The following is a 22,611-nucleotide window of genomic DNA, read 5'->3' on the forward strand; positions in this document are numbered from 1 at the left end:
ATGCTGATGCGACGTCCGTTTTTCTCGCAGACATGCCCCGAGGCGAAGCCTGGTGTCCTGAACCTGCACATGGTGCCTTACTGGCGCCTGGACGCTTCAGACACTTTTGAGTACGTCTACGAGAATTGGGCCAAGCCCACCTTGTCCGCCGTCGTCGAAGAACTCTCCCCCAACTCTCCACGGCGCTTCTCCTTTGACCAGGTGGGTGTGAAAGGAACCATAGCTCTTGGTTGCCTTTAGTATAAAACATGCAGGCGGATGAGCTAGTGATTCAAATTTCTAACCATGCATCACAATAAAGGGCTGGGACATTGGTGAGCCTGCAAAATTGTCAAAAAAATCACACTAATCTTTCTCAAGTGGCTTTATTAAATTTTCATATTGGCGTATTCATAACACCGCCATACGAGAGTGCTGTTGGGCCCAATACAACCGAGAGACGCCTCTTAAGCAACGGCACACCAACACTGTTTTGTACAGTTTGCCGCGTGCGTCGTAAACATTGACATAGACACAACACGCGCGCGGATTGTACCCTTGTACTTGGACCTTTATGCCTCTGCACTTGGGGCTATTGTAGAGGCGTATTGCGGAGTGCTATTGCGGTGTGCTCAGTGACCTAAGACATTTGCGGGCGGGCCGCAAGTAAACTACTATATATATAGTGAAAAATGAAGACCAACGTGTGAAACAATTTATTGACGTTTCGGCTGTTCCACAGCCGAAACGTCAATAAATTGTTTCACACGTTGGTCTTCATTTTTCACTACTATTGACCGTGGCCATGATTTCATTTTGGTGCATATATATATATATATATATATATATATATATATATATATATATATATATGGAGCAGAAACAGAGAGGCGTCAGGGTGCTGTGCGATGTGAGTTGTTGTTGCTGAGACAGTATGAAGAAGTAAAATTAAAAATGGTACAGGTTTAAGCTTGGCTTGAACGTAGTTAAACGACAGAAACTTATGAAAGATGGAAAAACTTCATTAGGCTCTATGCTTATTTTCGGCGGTTTAGGGACATCTTCAGAGGTGTTTCCTTGTTGCATCCCCAGGAGTCTTCTCCGTCGACCTCGTCCATCAAGCAAGTAACCGTGAGAGTGTGTTCACGTTAACGTTCTAACATAGAGCCGAAATTTACTTTTTTTAGGGATAGAAAGGAGCTGCATCTTTCTCAACTCTCGGTGGACATCTCACTGGCTTAGGGTGCCTCGATGCGCACGCCCCCCTCCGCCGCTTCATGGAGAGGGCGCGCGCATCGAGGCACCCTAGACTTGCTACGCGGCGAGCACGTTTCAATGTCATTTTCTCAACGCAAAGGCGCAGTATTTCGCCCTTCTTGATGGACACCTGAGAAAACGCGTTCCGCTCGGAAAGGCTCGTCTCAATTTAACTTTGCCGAGCCCTTCAAGGTCATCCGCAATGTAAATGTAAATACGTTTATAGGAAATGAAAGCAGCAGTATCTGTGAGCCTGCTGCGCGGACACCTGAACCGGGCCTTAAGGGAAGTGTGTTTTGGTTTTGGGGTTTTATTGTCCCAAAGCAACCCAGGCTATGAGAGACGCCGTAATGAAGATTTCCGGTAATTTCGATCACCTGAGTTCTTTAACGTGCACTGACATCGCATAGCACACGAGCGCCTTAGTTTCGCCTCCATCGAAGTGGGGAAGGTGAGAGTGAAAGAATAAAGAGATAAAGATGTTTCGTAGTAGACGGCTACCGAGTAATTTCAAACACATGGGGGATCTTTAACGTGCATTGACATCGCACAGATGGACGAATTTGCGTTTCGCCTCCATTCGGTACAGAGGGTGCAGGTTAAAGCATGGCTGGAAGCTAGTTATACGAGCGAAAGCAAATCAGTGTTCGCGTGTGTTCACGTTAACGTTTCAGCATGCAGAATATGGCACAGCGAGGAATGAATGAATGCAAAAGTTAAGATGTTGATTGTTCGTACTTGTGATGTTTTCCGAAGTTTCTCGGTTCCCAACGAAGCGCAGAATAAGATGCAGCCTGTTCACCGAGGTTAGACAGGATAGATAAAATTTATTTACATAATTACTAGCCAGGATCAAGATCGAGGATCAAGATGAGGATCAAGTTGCTTGAAGACTTTTTAGAGCTTTCATTTTAAGGCTTTCGAATTGCGATGGGAAATTTTGCTGTGTTTCAAGTCAACCAATCACATCCGTTGACGAAACCCCGCCCACGAAAAGGCGGTGTCTTCACACTCTCGTCGGTCTTCCTACCATGCGGCTGGTCGATGGATGCAACATCACTCCTTGGACTGGGAATTCTTCGGAGCCGACGAAGGTGATCTATGCCTATGCCCTTCCACTGTCAACCCGCTGTCAGCCCGTACACTTGCGAGTCCAAACGGCCGCTTCTCCTCCGACTGTCGATATATAGGTCTCCTGCTCCTTGATTCTGTCGCCCCACTTTTGACCAGCCGCCGTTTTCCAAGGCAGAGATCCGCTAGCAGTGCCTCCAGATCGCAGCGGGTGGCGCCGGTTGCGCTGTCGCCAAAGGGGCGACTGCAGCTTCTTCCGCCTGGTCCCAGTAGCGGACTTTGACTGAAGCAGCTAATACGCATTTACTGACGTTACTGGACTGCTTTTTTACACAGTTTACTAAGGCACCTTTAGCCATATTGTAGTCCGAGGTGTCTGTTTACACCACACCATCGTGATTCAGGTATTTTCTGTTTAGGCCGGTTTTTGCTGGAGGCAAAAAGCGATGCACTCGTGTAGATGCACGATGTCAGTGTACGTTAAAAAACCCCGGATGGTGATGACTGGTATTTCCCCATTCCTCCATTATCGCGGTCATATTCACTTGCTTGTCTTTTGGTTGAATTCGCCTCTGTCAACCAAATCGAACTAGATATGAAATCTCTAGTAAACTTCAAACCACCGCACACAAAAACGTATTAGCGAAATGTTAAAAACAAAGATCATGTAGCGCCACCTGCAGCAACAAAGTCGGAATTTTAAGGTTGCCAAAAGAACCGACAAGGATGCAATTTTTATTTGGTTTGTGGGTTTTAACATCCCAAAGCAAATCAGTCTATTGGAGACGCCGTAGTGGAAGACTCTGACCAAATGGTTTTATTTAACGTGCACTGACACATCGCACAGCACAATGGGTGCCTTGCTTTTAGCCACCATGGAAGAGCAGCCGCCGATGCCGCGATTCGATCCCGCATCGGTGGACACAGTAGGCGAGCGCCCTAACCACTGCGCCGCACCGGCGGGGGGATGCAATTTTGCAGATTGAACGTGACGTTACATATTAAGGGCAGCACCAGCCTCATTGAATCTATGCAGTTCGTCCTCTGCTGAACCTACATATCGCCAATCCTGTATTTAAACCGCACTTCGTCAACAGCTGAAGCGGTATCAGTTTGCGGCACTGTAGCCCGAGCACTCCTACCCCAGGCACCTCAACAAACGGGCGAGCACAACCACTCAAACATGCTGACCACTTACTGGGAAATCATATAGGCTAGGCAGAATGAAATACGGACCACCTCATAAACACTTAGACAAAGATCAAGAAATAACACCGAGAACAATCCAAACAAACACGTACTCAAGCCCAAAAAGACTTCACGCAGTCTACCCAAACGGCTATGAGCCACAATGCTCACTGTGACATAGAGGCGGACCTACACCACATGGTATGGGCTTGTTAGCACAACACCGCAGTAGAAATGATAAAAGATCCGGCGATTGAACGGTGGGAGCAAATTCTGTCTAGCTTGGATTCGAACTTCGGCCCCAGCTGATTTTAAGGACAAGAGCGGCTGCAAAATATGACGGACGCCCAGGATAGGGTGGCCGGCCACTTCTATTTAAAAAAAAAACATTGGCAATGGCTTAACTTGGTTAAGCCTGGTAATTGCGAAATCAATAGCTATGGCTACGCCTAGGTTCAGCTGGTGGTGTAGCTAGTTGTGGTGCTTGTGGTTCAACTATTGTTTATTGCGGGGTGCTACCTGGTTATTCTATGTATAACTAGTAGCGAGGCAAGGAGTGCCGTGGCTGCAACGATATACTTGGTTGTGGGTGAGGTTAAGGCAGAATGTACAACTGCCGCTCTGCAACCGGCTGCAACGGCATTCTTTACGCCAGCAGAAATGAAAGCATCCCTGAGGCTGCCTTGGTTCCGCCTGCCGCTAGGCCAACTCCTATAGTATCCAACGTTGCACCCCCGGCGGTAGCTGCGGTAGGAGCGGGAGTTAGGCCGCGGTTGGTAGCTACCGCCTCGCGAGTTGACGGCGCAAGTTGGGGGCCCTGTTTTTGCGGCAGATGGGATGACGTCACTCCGGCTGTAGCGCTCCCTCAAGGAGGGAGCGGGAGTTAGGCCGCGTTTGGTAGCTACCGCCTCGCGAGTTGACGGCGCGAGTTCAGGCCCCTGCTTTTGCGCAGCTGTGCTTGGCGGCGCGCCAAAGATCACGCTAAAGGTCAATGGTAGCTACCGCCTCGCTACGCGAAGGACTGAAAAGTGAAAGTAGTATTGCATTCGCAATAAAAGAATGTATTCATCACCATCATCATCATCAAATGCATGAGCGCATCGCGTTAGCACGATCGCCATCACCTCGCGCTGCCCCGTGCTGCCACGACGTCATCTCAGAACAGCGAGTGGCACTCGGAACGCGAGGCGGTCCCAGTCAGCTTCCATGGCACGCGCCACGCAGCCAGCTCATTCGGCGTCTCTTGCTGCTGACCAGGACTTCTCGGCACACGGAGACGGCGCGACATCCGATCTCTCTGCCGGTGACGCCTGTGTGGAGTTCCCCGCTTTGATCCCGCAGCGACCCATGGCTCCCAGAGAACGCACCTTCATCATGGTGAAGCCAGATGGCGTCCAACGAGGCCTGGTGGGCGAGATCATCAAGCGCTTCGAGAACCGCGGCTACAAGCTGATCGCGCTGAAGTTCATGATGGCCGACGAGAAACTACTCAAGGAGCACTACGCTGACCTCGCGGGTAGGCCTTTCTTCAACGGCCTGGTCAAGTTCATGCAGACCGGGCCTGTGGTACCGATGGTGTGGGAGGGCGCGAACGCCATTCTGACCGGCCGGGACATGATCGGGGCGACAAACCCTTTGGAGGCCAAACTGGGAACGGTCCGAGGCGACTTCTGCGTCCAAGTGAGCCGCAATCTGATCCACGGCAGCGACAGCGTGGACAGTGCCAAGAAGGAGATTGCCCTGTGGTTCAAGGAGAGCGAGCTGGTCAACTGGATGCCGCATGTGGAGCCGCTCTTGTACGAGTGATGGAGGGCATCAACGGGAAAGTCACTGCTTGTTGCTCCGCGGCAAGTTGTTTCGCCGCACCACTAGCATGTTTCAATAAAGTGACTTCTGTGCTTCTGTAATGGCTGTGTAAGTGTTCTTTCATGTGCTTAGAAGCCATCCTTCCTTGCATGTTCATGGATGCGCTAACGCATTATTTCAATGATTCTCATTGAAGAAGCGAAGGGCAGGGGTCCTTTAGATGCTTACGGCTTATTGTGTTCACATCGTTTACGTAAGCAGAGCATCTTATTGTGACGATCTTCATGAAATCAATCCGTATTTGAATCCAAGGCAAAACATGGCGGCAGAGAATATAAAGCTATTGACGGCGGACACACTGGAATTATTGTGAGACGCCGCAGCTCTTTAATCCCATTTCGTGTTCTCTTCGCAGTACTTGCCGAGTGTCCGAGATAACTGATTTGATCTGGCGAGTGAACTGCAATTGTGTGGAAGAAAGTTTCGAGCATGTTCGTCTGCATTACATCTCGCATCTGTACTCACATATTAAGGCGAAAGCGTTTCCAGGCTCATGGAACGAAATCCCGTGCGTGGTAGTTGTGCGCGAGGTCTGCACATTCCGCGAGATTATTTCCTGTCCAGCGTTTCTGCCATTTGTATGTCCACACAAGGAACGCCGCGCGACAGGAGCGATTGTGTACCGTCCAAGCTCATACTTGCCGGCGAAAGTGTGACAAATACGGCGCCTTTCTTTTCCTGTAACCCAATTGTATGTAGCGCTGCAACGAACGCGACAGGAGGCAAACGATGACAGGCAAATTATAGTAGAGGAAGGGTATGCTTTCAATACTCTCCTGTTAATAATAATAACTGATTCACAGGAAGGGAAAGGCTCAGTATCGGTCACAGACGTTCTGTAGACCCCTTAACTATAGTGCTCCAACTAGACTAATTGATTTATAGAAAGGAAAAGGCGCGGTAACTGTCTCACTTGTTTTCTGTGGAAACCTCAACCGCGCCAAAAGGGAAGGGAGGAAGGTGGGAGTGAAGTGGAAAGAGAGCAAGAAGAGCCGTAGTGGAGGGCTACAGAATAATTTCGACCACCTGGGGATCTTTAACGTGCGCTGACTTCGCACAGCACCCGGACGCCTCTTCGTTTCGCCTCCATCGAAACGCAGCCGCCGAGGTTGGGTTCGAACCCGGGTACTCTGGCATAGTTGTCCGGCGTCTTACCACTGCACTGCACCACCCCGGCGGGACATAGTATACTGATTTAAACTGGTTTATTTATAGGAAGGGAAAGGCGCGGTAACTGTCTCACTTGTTTTTCTGTGGACACCGCAACCACGCCGTAAGGGAAGGGAGGAAGATGGGATTGAAAGTGGAAAGAGAGAAAGAGGAGCCGTAGTGGAGGGCTACAGAGTAAGTTCGACCACCTGGGGATCTTTAACGTGCACTGACATCGCACAGCACACGACGCCTCTTCGTTTTGCCTCCATGGGACATAGTATAATATACCTTAACCGAGCGCGGTAAGGGAAGAGAGGGAGGAGAGAGTGAAAGCGGAAAGAGAGGAAGGTGTGCCGTAGTGGACGGCTGTGGAGTAATGTCGACAACGTGGGGATCTTTAACATGCACCGACATCGCACAGCACACGGGCGCCTCTGAGACTAGACCTCAGCGAAGCGCTTGACAACGTCAAACACCAAGCGATCCTGTCACACCTAAATCATCTAAACGTAGGAAGCAAGCTATACAACTATACAACCCAGGATGGCCTCATCTCGGGCGGCTATGAAAGACAGCGGTAGAGTCGAACACCAGTATTTTTAAATTGTTCGTGACGCCCAACGACAGAAGCACATTAGCGAAGATGATTTTTCGAGGCGGAAGAGTATGCAGTAAATTGATGTCGCATGCTTGGAACACTTCGCAGGAGCGTATTGCCGTTCCCAGAAAACTACAGCAACGGAAGTGCCGGCTGGCGTTACTAAAAATATATCACAGCAAAAAGGAAGTCAATAAAGCTATATGTGATTTTGAGTATACATTGAAGTGCATAAACTAAAATGCATACGCAAAAAAATAGTTTGCTGGATTAAAATTGCTTGCAGTAATCCTCTGATCATACCAGTTGCGTCCGTCGCGCCATCTTTAGTACAATTTGTTTTTATTTCACATCACTGGTATAAATTACGACCATGCTTCCTGGGGTATGTTCCCCTTAAGGTTGAATAATGCCATGTTTTTTGTTCCTAACAACACCAAAGCTAGCCGCGAACGCAATCAAGATGTGACGGTATGGCAACGGTTACACTACACAATTACCTTCACCAAGACAGCGAGTGTATGTTACCTTTAGGTTGCCTTCAGAGACAGCTCTCAGCTACAATAGTCTTTTACCATGCTTTAAACTCTTTTTTGTGGATTTACGCCGCTGCGATTTTTCAAGTTAACTTATTCAACGTCGCAAAGATGGCGCGATGGACGCTACCAATGTATTACGCTCTTACTGTAATTTTAATATATAAAACTATTTTATGAATACTTAATTCCAGTTCGGGTAACGGGAATACGCTTCGCCGGAAGATTCGCGCACCGTTTCTCTTTTTATTTTAGGCTACAGCACGCTCGCAGAGAGGTCCATGAGACATGAGAAGTCTAAATGTTTATAAAGGGGCGGAAAAATGCGCGAGCCGGCGTAACAAGCCTTTGATGTATGGAGCCTCCTCTACAGGCCGAGGAGCACCTTCTCTCCTTCCGTGATATTCTCTTGTATTACTGGGACAAATGAAGGGAATATACACACCCCGCCCCTTCTCTCACCATAGCGCAGGCGGTACACTGGCGAAGCTTGCAGACTCGGACTGCTCCATACCCTACACTTCTACATGCCCGATACTCACACCAGGCTTTCTCATCATGTAGACTCTGCGGAAACCCAGGACACTTCCTACACATCCTTCTTACATGCGCCACCTTTCATCATCCCCCATCACCGAACGTCGCAGAGTCCAACTGGGAGTCTCTCATGAAGAGCACCTCAAGTCAAGAACAACGCAAGATCATTTCCAGTGCTATGAGGAGGATTGCTCTTCAATGACTTTCTTTTCCCTTATAAGGGTGTCTCCCATGTAGTAAGAGAGCATCCAAGTGCCATGCAGGGAGCTTCTTCCCCACTGTTTGTTCCAATGGCAATAAAATGTTTCTACCACCACCACCTGTGAAGTACGCTCTGCAGCATAGTTGGAGCCGGCGTTGTACTACTCAGCTTTATTTGACCGCCTCGAGGCGGCTCTGCTATGCCTTCAAAGCTGCAGCGCAAGGCTCCTATAGCCAAGCGAAGATGAAGCGAAAGCCCTGTATTCAATTTATGACTTCTTGACGTACCGCAAAAATGAGAAACAACGATGAGTTCACTTCGGAACGAGAGGCTCCACTTTGGAGAGCACCGCCATGCTGGGTCCTTGAGTGCCTGCCATGGAAGCTTACCCTGTTCCGCTATGTGAATGACAAAATCGCTTTAGCCGTCTCGTTTGTTCGACACCGTTTACTGCATCCGAGCCGCTATATCTACTCCCGTCATCTCCACCGATAAGATGAGGGTAGTAAAAACATTTTCAAAATGACGCAAACTTGAAATGCCTGTGGCAACCATATATAGATAAAGTATAAATTGGTTTATAAGTAAGGAAAGACACAATATCTGTCACACTTATCGGCGGACACCTGAACAGTGTCATGAAAGAAGGGGGAAAGTGGGACAGAAAAAAGAAAGAGAAAAAGAGGTGCCATAGTAGGGTTTTAGTATAATTTCGACCGCATGAGAATCGTTAACGTCCACTCACAGCACACGAACGCATTTGCGTTTAGCGTTTTACCGCCAGCGAAACTCGGCCGCCACGGTCGCATTCGAGCCCGGGTACTCCAATTCACTGAGCCACCTTGGCGGGTGCAACCATGTGCAGCACGATGTCAGTACGCATTAGGTTAAAGATCCCCAGAAGGCCTAATTACTCGGAGACATTCGCTATGGTGGCCCTAGTCATTCAGAAGGACAACCCCCACATAGTCTGATCACCTTCTCTGATGCTTTTTCGACGTATCTACTAAGAAAAGAGGCAGTTACTGTGATGTTGCTTTTCTCAAGGCCATTTTTGCTCCCGCGCAGGTAGCGTTCGTGGCCCGCTGGTGGGAGGACCAGAACGTGAGCTCGCGCACTCGCATGCGTCGCCTGGTGGACTCAGGTCGGCTGGAGCCCCTGGGTGGCGGCTGGGTGCAGCCAGACGAGGCGAGCTGCCACTACTCGGCGCTGGTGGACCAGCTGACACTAGGAATGCGCTGGCTGCACGAGCACCTGGGCGAGTGCGGTCGGCCCCGTGCTGCCTGGCAGCTGGACACGTGGGGACACTCCGTGGAGCTGGCGTCGATCCTCTCGCAGGCGGGCCTACACGGCCTCTTCCTGAGCCGACTGCCCGGAAATCTGGCGTCGGCGCAGTTTCTGTGGAAGGCTGACGCCAGTCTCGGTGTGTGTTTATAGCAGTATGGATATGTGGATGATTATTGATGCATTGGTGTTAGAATCCTCATATAGTAAAATATTTGTTCGCCAGTATGTCTCCAGTTTCGGTGGAAATGTTGGAAAGCGGAGAGAAATAAATCTGCTTCATTTAAGGAAGAGAGAGGAGCGACAAGTAGGACGAAGAAAACGCGGGAGTGTCGGAAGGTGGTGTAGGGGAAAATGAGGATTGCGTCGGGAAACTAGAACGTGTGCATAGAGTCCGCGCCTATTGGCACGACCTGATTCCTTCGACGGCGGCGACGACCCCGTCCGTTGAAAGAACTAACACTAACGCGTACACTGCAGCATAAGTCGCGTTGTTTGTCAGCACTTTTTTATTTAACGCAGGGGCGCACTCTTGTTAAGACTGGATACCACTTAGCGTGCTACGAGAGTATTCTCTGCACTTTTGGTAAAGCTCCGGTGGTGCTCCTGGTGGCCTGGCTATTCCGAGAGTAGAGAAGACAGTTGGGGTGGTGTGCGCATTTCAAAACATCGCAGGTGTCTGTTTGCGTTCCAAGACTCCATCAGTCGCATGTAGGCGTCTTGCGTGTACGTTTTACGATAACGCTTTGGGAGCTGCACCTCCCTTGTGCAACTTTTTGAGAAAAGGACTGGTTCAGATGGGTTCAGCGACAGCAGTGATTGCACTCAGAATAGATAATTTGAAGAGGCAAGCATTTTAGCGCGATAGCGTTAAACGCTCCGTTCTTCAGAAAATCCGGTGCCTAAATGGTTGTCGGTGCTATGAGCCGAAAATCATGGCATTCCTATAGCAGTAGTTGGCATACTGAATGGTCTTCGAGTTGTGACGTCACAAGACCACATCACATCACCACGGATAAAAGTCTAAACAATAGGGAGGCAGTCGCATAGCGGCTCCTGAAAGCGGGGTATTTTGTAAACCCGGACTGGGCATATTATGTCCAGATGGCCGATAGAAAAAAACGATAAATGCAAGCACTGTGGGGAGAGAGGGACCCTCGACCCTATAATCTGGGAATGTGCTAGCTCCCCAGAGGGTAAAACAAATATAAATTGTAGAGACGCCTGGGAAGCCCTGCTGCGGAGAGAGGTCCCTGCTCCACAGCAACAAGCCGTCCGCCTGGCGGAAGAAGCCGCGAAGAGCCAAGACCTCTCTGACTGCTTTTGATCTCGGAGGTCTCGGCTCCCGTCCCTTAGGCCTGCGTGCCGGGGGCGGGGATTGGGGGCCTCCTTATCTGGGGAAAAATAAAGTTGTTATCACATCACATCACATCGCCACGTTGGTAGCAGCTAATCTCTAGTACTTCCTGGTTGGAGATGTGAGGGCGAAGGGAATTGAATCCCCTTAAAGGGCCCTTGAAAAGTTATTTACGAAAACTAGAAAATGCGCTCGAGCAATAGATAGCCGTCAGTCCTATTCGCAATGCCAAAATGCCCTTCTTGGCTCATGGGCTGGGGAAATGTTCGAAGGAAATGCTCGCAGAAAATGTTCGCACGAACAGACACGAAATAAAAAAGAAATGTCTCCTCAGGAAATCGAACCACTTACTATCCCTTCGATCCACAATCGAGTGCGCTAATCACAACTCCACACCCAATTTCTTTTCTTTATTTCTGGACAGGGGACATGGCTTGGGTCCACGGCTTCCTGGACACAGCTTTCATTGTTTGACTCTTTGTGACTTAGTTAACGTTTGACTTAAAGAAACTTTGTTATCCTGAGAGAAAAGAAGTAGGAAAAGGTTGGCTTAAAGGGTCTAACACACCAATGCGACTCAGGCTATGAGACACTAGACGGGCCCCTTGCTTTTCGCCCCCATTGAAAAGTGGCTGCCGTGGGCGGGAAAAGGAAAACTTATAGCACTCCTTCGTTCCAATTCTGACATTGCTGATGCCACCCAGAGCACTAGGTAGGCCCTGATAACCTAATAGCAGTGAGTTACGCTGCAGTCTAATTTCAGAGCTCCTTCCAGAATATTGACGTTATCCCAGTTTGCTAGCGAGAATAGCTTGTTGAGTGTACCCTTCTTATAAATATCAACAGTGCTGCAGCTTGGGAATGTTGCAATCAAGCTCAGTGCTGTTCTAGACGGACATAAGCTCCTAAGTTTGGACCTAAATAGAGACCTCCTCTTATGATTAAAAATAAAAGTAACCAACTGGTTATAATTACCAATTTTATATGCTTCTATTGGGGAAGAGGAGTGGATATAGGTATATTGGCGTCACCATTACTACCACCTTTTCGGGCTCCATTCACATAAACGTTTGAGTGGCAGTGTCCAGAAGGCTTGGCCTTTTATAAGACAAATAAAAACAAACTGCGCCAGAACATGAACTACTTGTCTTAAGCTTCCTAATTTGCAAAAAAACGAACTATACGTATGTTGCACAGTATCCGTTCATAAAACATGATATAATGAAACTCAAACCAATCCGCTTCATCTTCAACTCTTGTCCAAGTTTCATACCTAATTGCTTTCACGTGACAACCCTTACTATACCTACTCTAGAAAACTGGACAGAACTGGGAAGATTTACGTTTTATGTTCATTTAACTTTAGCCGACATAACATTGGCCGCGCTCCCAGCCTACGTCGCCGATCTACATGACAGAATCGCTATAGCCACAACCATAGCGTTTCCTACCAATAAGCAAAAATACACAAAATCCACAAAAATACACAAATACAAATGTGTCTATTTGGATCTGTGTCATTGCAAGTACACAAATGTCCTGCGGTGTTGCGCAGTGGTTAAAACGCTCGACTGCTGTGCACAAGGATGCGGGGTTCGAATCCCGGCCGCTTTTCGATGGAGGGAAAAGCAAGGCACCCGAGCGCTGTGCAATGCCACTGCACGTTAAAGAACCCCAGGTAGTCGAAATTTTCGGAGCCCTCCACTACGGCGTCTCTCATAGCCCGAGTTGCTTTGGAACGATAAACACCAAAAACCAATACAAATCCGAAAATACCCATATTTTACACGAACAGCCAACGTGAAATGCTTCTTTTGCGTACAGGCTTCTTTTCAGAGTCTGATTTGGCTGCTTGTATAGAAAGCTCGTAGAGAAGCTCCGACCTTCAGGATCTTACGAGATGACGTTAACGGCCTCTGTCAGCTCCACCTTGCGTATCATCATTCGCTATAGTCCCCGATGCTACTCGCCTATCACTAGTTCCTTAATTTGCGATTCTCTTATCTCACACAGATTCGTTAGCGTCAAGCCGTAGATATAAAACCCGCTTTAATAAATCCATACAAACGTGCCAGTCTTGCTATAGGAATAGTGATTCTGACTCAAGATGTGAAGGTCCTGGAGGATTAGATTTCCATTTCACCCGCCATATCGTCCATCTCGCATGGTCTCGTGACATGACATGCCTCAACAGCCAACCAGCTCTCAGCTATGTCCCCGAAAAACTATCACCTACAGAGGTACGCTGGCGATTTTTCGCTCGCAACGTCGACATCAGCGTCGAATGTTCTGAACAACAGTATCGCGTTAATAAATTTTAATTAGCTTTATTTGCAGGCTGATGCGTTTTCGCGCTTGTCGCAGGCGATGCTGGCGAAATCTTCACCTCGTCTGCTCGTCGAGGGTGGCCAGAGGGTTACTGCTTCGACGCTGAGTGTCCTAAAGACAGGATGACGGTACGTTGTCACATGCCTAGCTTATATGCTCCTAACGTTGAACTGCTGAGAACCAGTTAGCGGGTTTTAATTTTGGTAGCTCGCGCAGTGTGAGCTTAGGTTGCCTGTTTACGAAAATCGTGTTTAGTTGACGGTAAGTCGCAATAACAATTTCAAAGCCCTATTGAAATAACCAAGTGCTCTGATGCAGCGTTCGTGCTCGCTAGCTCTTACTAAGAGGGGCGCAATATTTCGAATATCATGACAAGACAACATTCAAATGTGGAGAACAACTGCTTCTCATATTTATAAACATGTAAACGCCAATAAATCTCCTTGTATCAGAGGGGCATGCATTGTTAAGCTCGATGAAAAAGCGTTCTACGGCAATGGGATTTCCGTGAACTATTCTGACGATCTCAACATTTTTGTTTTTACCTACCAGGTGGCCAACTCCGTTGCGAGAGCAGAAAATTTCATCCGAAGCGTTGCGTCCAAGGCAAGAGGCTTTTCTAGCGATTTTTTACTCTATATGTAAGACTTTCCAGCACTCTGGCTCGCCCTTTTGAGCCGGACGTATCAGTGTCATGAAGATTTGTGTTATATTTTTTTGCAACACATGCGGTAAATCTTTAGAAAACCATGGATGTAAATTCCGCTACTGATTTATTGATGCATTTAAATCAGGGTAAGTTGGATTTCAAAACACAATGATTATTGCAAACTCGACTATAGATGTCATGTGCTCAGTTATATCACTGTCGGTTACTTTCAAACATTTGACATGAAATAAAGGCTTTGATATCCTTACTGCTAAACATCGTAGGCGTCGGACTGGAGTGCCCTTGCTCGGTATCCCATTTTGGCATACTTCCATGAAAGTAATTTGTAACTTTCTGATCTAATATGTTGTCACTTCCTCTGGAGAAACACAAAGGTGCAGAACGTTACGTAACTTTCTCTCTTTCAAAACAATTTTACGTGAAATTAACGCACGATGAGCACACTGAACCCCTTCTAAAGAAATGTCAAGTCTGCCCTCTATAATTACTATTCAGTGAAATACTGTTGCAGCAATGCCATAGAGAAGGAAGCGAAGCCGTCACTTTTACTGAGCACCTGTTTAGTGTGTCCAGAAACATAATAGAACACTAGCCATAATGCAGCCTGGTTCTTACCACGCGAACTCACAAATTATGGTAACCAACTACCTCATTCATCACTCTTTTTGTTAAATTCACTTGTATCTGATATGTCACCTTATTTCATGGGCCTTTTCGCAAAAATGACAACCTATGTATTAGATTTCTTGAGTTTCACTTAACTGTACAAAACTAGATTCTCTCTTTTTGTACGCTGCGTAACCATGTTCGACTGTTATTGCCAACTCTAGTTTCCGTGTATACAAATTTTGAAAAGAAGCAGTGGCCCCGTCAAACCGATCTGTTCTTCGGTTTTTGTCTTTTCTACCCACATTACGTATATGCATGGTAACTAAATTTTGTTTGATCTAATTTGATTTAATGTCTAGTAAAGAGTAAATTATCTAACACCTGAACAACCGAGGAAATAAGTAAAGCTCCTCTTCGCTCCGATATGCGCATGTCCACTTGTTTGTGTTGGTTGCACTATCGCCCCTGCAAACGGTTACGCAGATCCGCTATACTATTTCTTTTTGAGCGCCACCATAAGACATACTAGCACTGTCTTCCAGCTTCTTGTGCACGCAGTCCTGATAAAGAAGACGACGCGGCATCAATTTTGTAGCCTCACATGATATGAAATTAGCCGAGAATGAATGAGAATGAATTAGAATGAGAACCTAACCTAACCTAACCTAACCTAACCAACTACCTTTTTCTTAGTCAAGCGCGGTCGAGAAACTCATCACAATTCTCTAGCGGCGGTTGTGGTCGCAATCAGCAACTCATACCTGCATTCATGGGGCTTGCTATAGCAGATTTGCTTCAAACTTCGTAGCCAGCACGCCAGTGTTATGTATAGTAGGGGCGCGCTAGCGGCTCTTTTGCGGAGCTCCGCAAGGTTCATAGCTGATGTTTATTCTGAGGACGGCGCAAAAGAGACGAGGACAAAGAAGGAACACGAAAACAACTGGACAGGCGCCTTCCTTAGAATCAACATCAGCTGTGAACCAACTAGCTTGAGCCAAAGTACTTCTGGAAGGTTCTTTCGTTAGCCGAGAGAAGTGTTTAGCAGGCACATAGATTTGAGCTAGTGCGTCAAATATGCCTGGGCTCGGTAACATGCACACTGTGTGGCTACGCGACTGCTGTTGCAGGTTCGCAAGACCAACCAGGCGTTCATCTCCCTGGGCGGTGATTACCAGTCCGCCGCTTATACATACGAGAACATAGACACGCTTATCCGCTACGTCAATGCCAAGGTAATGTGTGTACCCTCTTTTTTTACCCGTGTTTACATGGGGTGCTGGTTGTTTTTTCTTCTACTGTCATGGCGTAAGCAATACATCTAACGTACAGCTAGCAACCGTTGTATCTTTATATTTCAATGCACCGCGTAGCACTGCTCATATTTAAGTTCCTTTCAAGACAATGTTCATGTAGGAAGGAGACCTCTCGTTTTCTCCTGAAATTATCCTGATACTCTGATCTGGACTGGAAATGGCGGCAGCTACAGCTGCATATTATGGGTGATTGCATACTTGGTGATGCACGCCTGGCAGCTAGTCAGTGATCTGTGGCTTAACTAAGGAAGTTAATTATTACTTATGTGACGTCACAGGGAAGAAATGCTGGCATATTCCTCTATGCTAATCATACTAGCTGCTAACACGAGCCTTAACCCGCCAGGGCAGCATGCGCGCAAGCTTTGTGATAGTATAGCGTTCCACTAAAATAGCTATACGAGCATGAACCTGCTGCCTTTTTATTTTTTGCCCCAATCGTCTCATGCTGTGAGCTTAATAGCACACAGTAACTTCCCGACACGATAAAAAAAAGACTTCATTGTGATACGTATCGCTTTGGTCTTTTTGTATGCTTTGCAAGGTGACGAAGCCTAATGTGGGCTCGTGTCATTCTTCTGCCTAAATCTCAGAATCTGCTGTAACTGAGTGAATCCTTTGTAAATGGAGAGGTGCCTTCTTGATACATATATTAATTTCACTGTTTATCCAATAATTCTTGATTGATTGATTGATTGATTGATTGATTGATTGATTGATTGATTGATTGATTGATTGATTGATTGATTGATTGATTGATTGATTGATTGATTGATTGATTGATTGATTGATTGATCGATCGATCGATCGATCGATTGGTTGATTTATTGATTACATTTACGTCTGTCAATCTCACAACACATAAAACCTTTCTATGGCCTGGAAATATCGCTGAAATCAACGAAATAAACTGTTTTTTTTTTATCCTGTGCAAAAGAGCACGCACTTTGAAATCATGCAAAATATACCCTTCAGCTCCCGTTTCTTCCACCATGCCTTTCGCCATGCAGCACCAGCACCTGCCCAAAGTGCATGCCTTCTACTCGACCCCCTCGTGCTACCTGCGCTCCCTACTGGAGACCAACGAGGCCTGGTCCGAGCTGGAGGAGGACCTGTTCCCCTACACGGACGGCGTTCCGGGCAGCGGGCCAGAACACGCTCCACAACAGCCTGCATACTGGACAGGATACTTCAGCACCGAACCCGGCTTCAAACGCACTGTGCGGAGAGCCAACGGAGTGCTGCAGGCGTGCAAGCAGCTCGCCGTCCTGGGATTCGTCCACAGCAAGGACATCCGAACCTTCCGTGAGAATCTAGCTTGAATTACTAAACCGAGAGCCTTTCTTGGTTCACGGATGGTGTAAACACAAAAGTTTGCGGAAAATCTCCGCAGGAACTGACACTAAAGAAAAAAAAATGCCCACGATTACGTTACTTCCTAATGCGAAATTTGAGCGCAGCTCATCAGTTGTTTTACCTTTTCGATAGATTGAGGCAAAGATTTCGAGCAAGACACGTATGTACAAAATACAGACAACCTTTTTTAATGTTTCACACGTATTCCTTCAAGAAATACTCACTGACAGTTCTTGGCTGTCATGAAAGAAGCTTTGTGGTCGGAGAAATGAAGATTGCAATTGAGTAATCGAGAGGTTGAGGGAGGCAGTGCGTGGGCCCATAGGAACGTTGCGCGACCAACAGATAGCAGTGTGTACCGCTGACGCCGCTAGCGAGTGAAGCGAGTGAGAACGGAATGCACGCACCGTGATCCGCTGATAGCGAGCCGGCATTTCGGCAACCGGAGAGCACCCTCGCCGCCACGCAGGAAAAGGGGAGGGGGCCCTCCTCCTCTTTATACATGGCGGCGGCGGTGCTCTACGCAGTCACGTTTTCTTGACAAGCTAGCGGCGTCAGCAGCATCAGTCAGTCGCTGCTAGCGCTGCCTCCGGCACGCCCCCCCCCCCCCTTCCTTTCCTCGTACTCTCCGGTTGCTGCGCGCACTCCTGCCCCCATCCTCCGCCGCTGAGTGTACCCCCCTTTTTCCTGTGAGGATCCGGTTGCCGAAGCGCCGGCTCGAACTGAGGGATGAAAGAGGGGCGGATCTTGTTACGAGGCCGACGCGGCCGACGCCAACGCGAAACCCAGGAACTGGCGCCAGAGAGCTGCGCTCTAAAAGTATCACCGGAATCGAATTACAATCCCTCCAATCCCCAGCCGAGCGTGCAAACCATTACTCCGCGCCGAGCTCGTGGGAAACGGAGCGTAATTATCATTGTCTAGCGTAAGGATGATAGTAGCGATAAGAATGGTCAGGCAGTTAGGGATAATAATAATAGGGGTAGCAGCGATAATGAGGCTGCTGTGGGCTTTTTCTACAGTTCACAGGTGCGCACAAGTGCGGGGGATGGGTGGAAAGCACGCACGTGTCCACAAAAAAAAACACGGTTTGACACGATTCTTCAGCGTCGGAAGTAAAAAAAAAAAAAAGAACCGACGTGTAAAGCTTCCTCTTACCGGCGACACAGACAGCCGTCAGTAGTTCTTAAGTGATGACATTAAGGTTATTACGGAATCAGAGAAAATGCATTATGTGCGTTTTTGGACTGTTTCACACACAAAAAAAGAACATCCAAGCGCCTACACATGCAACCAGTCGCAATTCTGCCTAAGTTCATTTGCGCTATAGCTGCTGATACCGAGACAATTTATTTTCTAGTTATATGCATTTTTTTCTTTGTCTTGTTTCTTGCAGAGGAAAGCGTGGCCCTCGCCCAGCACAGCGAAGTGATAGCGTATGTGGGTGGCATCCTTCATTCCTATGCCTCGCACTCCTTCCGTCTACCTTGTTTGTGAATAACATTTGGTGACACTGCAGGGGCGGCGAGAGGCCCGAGGTGCTCCTGCAACACGAGGCTCTCCTCAACAACGGAATTGCGCGCTGCCAGGTGAGAACTGTACTCAGTTAAGGAAGCCTTCACTATTCCGGTTGCCTAGTGGGTCAGTTTTGGTTAAAAGTATAGAACGGGGATGTTAGCCGGGCTCCACTCTATTCCTTTAATTACATTGACACTGTTCCTTGCTGTTACATAAAAGTTACTTGTTACAAGAATATTCACAACTACGGAGTACAAGTACGTTTTGCATGGGCTTTGAAATGGAGCTTTTGGATCATACCAGTTGGGAAACACCGCTTTAAAAAGTGACTACATTTTGTGTGCATTTTTCTGGTGCTAATGAATTGTCACGCCATCAGGAAGCGTTGAAGAGAAGCTTTCTGTTATGCTGTCATTGACTTTTGGAAATCACTTTTTAATTTCTTCTCTTCCATCTTAATTAACTCTACGGCTGTTATATTTAAAATATTTCCCTGATGCAAGTCTTCAGACAATTTTATTCAGGTGAGTGCGCATTTATCAACAATCTGAAAGTTTGCAACTTAGAAGCAGTTTCTTTCAATTTCGCGACTGGTAGCATCAAAGAGCTGTGCTTTGAAAATGCTGATATGGATATGGCAGCAGCGACGTTATGTGGCAAGTCATGAGCGGCGTCATATCTACATTGTCCACTACCCGCCCGCAATGGAGACCTCCAATAGAGGCATTAAAAACGAGGGCAATGCACACATATGCATTCCTCTTTTTTTCCTTTAGAACGTTTCTAGGCTCGAACACTATTATTAGTTAAAGTGCGTCCCCTCCCTAAAGAAATGGTGTTGGTTAATGCGCAAGATGAACTCCAAAACATCATTGTGCTTTGTTAATCTATTAGGTGAACAGGCGCATTTTTTCGTGCATTACATTTGATTTTACAATCGACACGTTTTACACATGTTTAAAATAGAAACATGGAGTCAGACATGGGGCATGTATTGTTGAACAAGTATACGGTGGGCATAAGTAACCAGGTCGTAATGTACCGCTATAATAAACCGAGATTGATCATTCAAGAGTATTATTGGGAGTTCTAAATGTATTTAGACTATGGTTCATCGTTCTCGTGTTATTTATTGTCCTTTACCTTCGCTTTCTTCGTTGTATCAGCGTGTTATGGATGAGGCCCTGCGAGCCCTCGTGTGGGAGGGCAACTCAGTGAGCCAGCTGCGCTTCTCTCATTGCTTGGACACCGAAGACGACTGCAAGCCCGTGGACGCTGACGAGGCCTGGTTGCTAGTCTACAACCCACTCGCCTACGCCTACACCACCTACATCCGACTGCCGGCGAAGCACGGCTATTCGTATCTCGTCGACGGAGTCAGCGCTCAGGTTTGTAACCCTTGAGAGGTGGCCAGTATCTGAGAGGGGATGTCCCAGGTTGCTCTGAGCCACCACACCATGGAGGAAGGAAACAACTTAGGAGAGGCCCTTGCCATTCCCAATGCATTGGAGAAAGTGTGGCGGAAGTGACGTCAAAATTTAGGGTTAGCCAAGTCGGGCCATTAGCAACGGCATCGCTGTTGCTATGAAAACTCGGGCCACTAGCAACAGCGTTGCTAGGGGACCGATGTATACGTGAGCGTCGCGGAGAAAGAAAATGCGGAGGGTACAGGAGGAGGAGAGACGTTGCAGCCTCCGGTCGCAGCGCGGTCGCGCCGGCTTCAAAAAAGTGACGTCAGGGCCTCTCCTAAGTTCTTTCCTTCCTCCATGCACCACACAATACAGTGTTGTCAGACGTTTGCCTAGTATCAAAAACTGCCCCCTGAGAGCATTTATCTGGCCTGTAAAATAAAGCGCCAGATATGACTTCTTAGTTGAGATATTACAGTTACTTTGGTAATGACACTGAACCTACAGTTCTATTGGGGAGGTATTACAGCGTTAAGAGTTCCCGTCTCTTCATAGTGCAAAATAAAGCATGATGTGAAATTTGAGCAAAATATCAGTTTCCGGTTTTCTTGCCCTAATTGACCACGGTTTGCAGTTACCGTCCCAGACGAACAAATCTTCGCGTTGCGCTCGACTAGGATATCATAAAAACAAAAACCAAGATGATCCAGTACCAGTGTATACAAATTGGAGAGCTGTGACCTTTAACTAATCATCCCTTTTTGCATTTTGCCTAATTGCCACCATCGTTCAATTCATGTGGCATTCTCATCGCACCGTCCTCCTGTTCCAGGCTCCATTCTTAGTCCTCTTTCCTCAGCTCTTCAGGCTTTAAGACACGACTTAGCTTCTTTGATAGGCCATTTAGTGTACCACATGCAGAGCTAAAATGCTAAGCTTTACGCAATATGTCATCATATCTGTTGCCTCTGTTCGGCAAATGTACTAAAAATGCTTACATAGAGGTGCCAATTAAAGACCTTTTGTGTCCCTGGATGTGCGTCCTTCCGCAGATTCTGTCTTCCGGGGACAAAGGGAACGAGGTGGTGTTCCCGTCGCAGCTGGTTCCGCTCGGAGTAAGGGCGCACTACGTGCAGAGGACGAGAAATGAGCCGGCACTACCCAGGCAGCCACGCACATCCAGGGTGGAGAAGGAGACAAAGATGGTCGTCATCCGAAACAAGGTTTGCAAGGAGGAACAATCTCCAAATTGGGCGCAGGTCATCCCTAACTGCGGCAGCAACCTTGACCCGGGCAAGCTATGACAGCATGCCTAACTGTCGTTGCTTCTGGTAGATCCTTGCGGCTTAAGGAAAAACGAGCAGACAGGACAGTCTTGTCTGCTGATTCTGGTTGGGGCACAGTTAATGCGACATGCAGACGGAATGGGTTGAAATAGATGTAAGAAAGATCGAAACACAAGAAGTGCTTGTCACAGTAGCCACGTCTGCCGAAGGAACGAAAAAGGCTGCTTCAGCGCGATACCTTTCACTCCTGCTAGTCCCGCAAGCACAGAACAACAGATCGTGGGGCTAGTTGGCGCATGATACCAAGTTGAGTTCTCTCTGTGTGCGGTCTTCTTTGTTGCACTGCTGTTCCTGGGTTCTACAAATCCATCTGCCCACTCTAGGGCCATCCTTTGGGAAACAGCTCCTTCGTCTAACTAATCAAGATAATAATTTCCCTAATTATGTTAGATTTCGAGCAAATAACACTTTAGAAAACTGCTGTTCCAAACGGTTGCTCCCCTGCCGGGGTGGCGCAGTGGTTACGGCGCTCGCTTATTGTTCCCAAGGATGCGGGATCGAGTCCCAGCCTCGGCGGCCGCTTTTCGATGGAGGCGAAAAGCAAGGCGCCCGTGTGCTGTGCGATGTCAGTGTACTTAAAGAACCCCAAGTGGTCGAAATGTCCGAAGTCTTCCACTACGGCCTCTCTATAGTTTGAGTCGCTTTGGAACGTTAAACCCCACAAACCAAAAACCAACCAAAAGGTTCCTATTGTTGGTAGTAGCGCAAGTCCTGTGTACACATGTTTCTCCTCGTCTTTTATTTTTATGTTTTCAGAGGGTGGGAGAGAGGGGGGGGGGGGGGCGTTTCCCTTTTCGCGTTGTACGCCGTAACACATTAGATGGGAAAGTCGGTGCTTTCTCGATAACTGAATTTCATGGCAGTTTTTTAGAGACGCAGACACGCGTGGCATAAACAACACGTGACACTATTGGATGATCTCTGCGTCTGTACGAAACCACCATAAAATGGACTTAGCGTGTTGAATATGTTGTTTTGTGTTCCAAGTCCTACGCTCGGCGGCCACTCTCAAAAATAGGTCACCTGTGTTTGGGA

General features: G+C 47.6%; 1 protein-coding gene and 1 pseudogene across 1 annotated transcript in view; both read left to right on the top strand.

Annotated features, from left to right (window-relative positions):
• LOC146189576 (lysosomal alpha-mannosidase-like) overlaps positions 1-22,611 on the top strand; it is a 31,927-nt gene continuing 9,316 nt past the window's right edge. Inside the window, exons 1-10 of the mRNA XM_084605300.1 lie at positions 1-201; positions 9,455-9,809; positions 13,392-13,483; positions 13,908-13,961; positions 15,762-15,866; positions 16,958-17,252; positions 18,700-18,739; positions 18,823-18,892; positions 19,988-20,209; positions 21,283-21,453. Coding sequence (XP_084461426.1) covers positions 1-201; positions 9,455-9,809; positions 13,392-13,483; positions 13,908-13,961; positions 15,762-15,866; positions 16,958-17,252; positions 18,700-18,739; positions 18,823-18,892; positions 19,988-20,209; positions 21,283-21,453 — 1,605 coding nt within the window. The remainder of the gene's footprint in view (positions 202-9,454; positions 9,810-13,391; positions 13,484-13,907; positions 13,962-15,761; positions 15,867-16,957; positions 17,253-18,699; positions 18,740-18,822; positions 18,893-19,987; positions 20,210-21,282; positions 21,454-22,611) is intronic.
• LOC146189577 (nucleoside diphosphate kinase pseudogene) lies at positions 4,843-5,301 on the top strand (annotated as a pseudogene).

This window comes from Amblyomma maculatum, chromosome 5, assembly GCF_055883805.1.
Source record: "Amblyomma maculatum isolate TAMU_Amacu chromosome 5, ASM5588380v1, whole genome shotgun sequence".
Classification (NCBI taxonomy): Eukaryota; Metazoa; Arthropoda; class Arachnida; order Ixodida; family Ixodidae; genus Amblyomma; species Amblyomma maculatum.